Genomic DNA, 2,529 nt, shown 5'->3' on the forward strand with positions numbered 1-2,529 from the left:
TGACTAGAACCTGGGCATCTGAGGAATGGAACTAGAAAACCCAAACTGGAGGCAACCGGTGAAGTCAGAAACCTTCTGGCAGAGCAGTTGGGGCTCACCTGGTCCTAGGGATCGGACCCAAGAAAAGGAGGGACCCTAGATCCCATTTTAGTTCCTACTTTCTTTCTGTTCTCTCAAGGCTAAGGCCTTGTCTACACCCATCCTTCCCCAACGCCCCAACTCAAAAGTAGAGATAGAAAACTTCCCTACCCGGAACTCTCCCTCTCCCGGTCTCCGGTCTCTTGCCTGTGTCCTCTACCTGTTGAGCGGCGGGCTCTGCCTGGACTCGGCGGTGGCTGGGCTACCTGGGAAGGTGACAGCGCGTGGCTCCTCCCGCCCGCGGCCACCGCAGCTGCACAGAAGACGGCGGAAGGCGTCCCGAAAGTCTGGACTGCGGCAGTAGATGAGCGGGTTGAAAGCGGAGTTGGCATAGCCCAGCCAGTTCAGGGCTATGAAAACTCCGTTAGGAACTATAGACGGCCCCGTGAGAGCGCGCAGCACGTTAGCCAGAAAGAAGGGCAGCCAGCATAGACAGAAGATGCCCATAATGAGACCTAAGGTGCGCAGGGCGCGGTGTTCCCGGAGTGGCAGGAGGCGCGCCGGCCGCCGGCCGCAGGAGGGCTCTCCGTCCGCAGCCGCGAGTGTCCCGCCTGTGACAGGGGACAGAGAGCGCGGAGACTGTGGAGACTCCTCAGGCGGGAAGCGGCCCAGCTCCCGTCGCAGCAAACGCCGTTGGCGCCTAGCCACGACGAACACTCGCGCGTAGACGAAGAGCATCACAAGGAGCGGAAGGTAGAAGGAGACAGAAGAGGAGAGCAGCGCGTAGGGCATGTTGGAGGCAAAGGAGCAGCAGCGCGGATTGGAGTGGCATTCCTGTGCCTCGGCGTCCGCTCCTTCACGCCACCACTGGCTCATGATGGGCGCAAATGACACTGCAGCAGACACGATCCACACCAGGACCACCGCCGCCCGGGCGCGGCGCTTGGTAACCAGAGTGCTATAACGCAGAGGGTTGGTTACAGCCAAGTAGCGGTCCACAGCCAGGGCGCACAGGGTCTCGATGCTAGCGGTTACACAGAGCACGTCCACTGACGTCCACAGCTCGCAACCAGTTGCGCCCAAGGGCCAGTGGCCAGTCAGCGCCAATGTGGCTCCTGGTGGCATTACGAGAAGTCCCACTACCAAGTCAGCTGTGGCCAGCGAAGTCACGAACACGTTGGTTATGATCTGGAGTCTCGGCGTGCGGGCAATGGCTACGATTACCAGCAGGTTGCCTCCCACTGTGGCCAGCGCCAGCAACGCCCCAGCCAATGCCGCTGCCCATGGCACCCCTGGCAACCCACTCGTGTTGGCTGCACTGGGGTCCAAGGTGGGAACATCTGACCACAAAGCCAGAGAGCCGTTCTTGTGAGGCCACGGAGCCATCTCGTGTCGCGCTTGGGGTAGGAAGGTTCCCCTAGACCCCTTGGCTCAGGGAAGGGGACAGTAGGACGTGGGAGCAACTTCTCCAACCTAGGCCATCTTCCTTAGCTGCTGGGGTAAGTCTGTCAGCTTCCCTCCATCTCACCCCCACACCCTAGATGCTAGGAGGAGTGGCTGCTTTTAAAGGCACAGCGTCCAATAGTCATGGGAGAGGCCTCTGGTGGGAATTGGAGGGTGGAGAGGGACGTCCTGCCATGGCACTCCCTTAGCACCGGTTTCCTGGAGCTCTGCAGCTCCTTCCTGGCAAAGCCTGTAGCAAGCCTACAAAGAAAGGGAGGACCTCCCACCCTACCCTTTACCCAACAAGGAAGGTGATCCTCCTGAGACGACAACAACAACAACAACAACAACAACAGCAGCAGCAACAAAATATCCAACATGGCCCCTCTTCTACTTGGATGCCCTCCTTAAGATATCCTGTCTTTTTTGTTTGTTTGTTTGTTTTGTTCTTCTTCTTTTTTTTTAAAATATTTTATTTAATTTTAATTTATGTGCATTGGTGTAGCGGTGCCAGATCTTAGAGTTACAGACAGTTGTGAGCTGCCACGTGGGTGCTGGGAATTGAACCCGGATCCTTTGGAAGAACAGGCAATGCTCTTAACCACTGAGCCATCTCTCCAGCCCCGTTATTCTTCTTCTTTTCAGTTACTGGGGACATCAGTTTCAGGAGGAGTCACTCTCATTTGGCATGGCATCAGAAGCTAAGGGCTTCTGATCTCTATCTTCCTCCTGCACTGCTCCATCCATACACACTTCTAGAAAAGTTCTAGAAAACAACAACAACAAAACCTTCAAATTCTGAAGTAATAAAAAATACATTAAAAATGGAGAGTGGGGGGCTGGAGAGATGGCTCAGAGGTTAAAGGCACGCCTGCTCCTCCAAAGGTCCTGAGTTCAATTCCTAGCAACCACATGGTGGCTCACAACAGTCTATAATGAGATCTGGTGCCCTCTTCTGGTGTGCAGGTGCACATGCAAGGAAAACAATAAATAAATAAACATCTTTAA

General features: G+C 55.3%; 1 protein-coding gene across 1 annotated transcript; it reads right to left on the reverse strand.

Moving 5' to 3' along the window:
• Positions 1–278: 278 nt before the first annotated feature.
• On the reverse strand, positions 279–1,842 carry Adrb3 (adrenoceptor beta 3). The gene has a single exon (XM_051169596.1). It carries the CDS (start codon positions 1,462–1,464, stop codon positions 295–297), a length of 1,170 nt encoding a protein of 389 aa, XP_051025553.1. The 5' UTR covers positions 1,465–1,842; the 3' UTR covers positions 279–294.
• Between the last annotated feature and the right edge of the window lie 687 nt (positions 1,843–2,529).

This window comes from Acomys russatus, chromosome 27 (assembly GCF_903995435.1).
Source record: "Acomys russatus chromosome 27, mAcoRus1.1, whole genome shotgun sequence".
Taxonomy (NCBI): Eukaryota; Metazoa; Chordata; class Mammalia; order Rodentia; family Muridae; genus Acomys; species Acomys russatus.

Excerpts from the sequence above, each read along its gene's own strand:
- Adrb3 (XM_051169596.1), bottom strand. The coding sequence starts at position 1,464 with ATGGCTCCGTGGCCTCACAAGAACGGCTCTCTGGCTTTGTGGTCAGAT.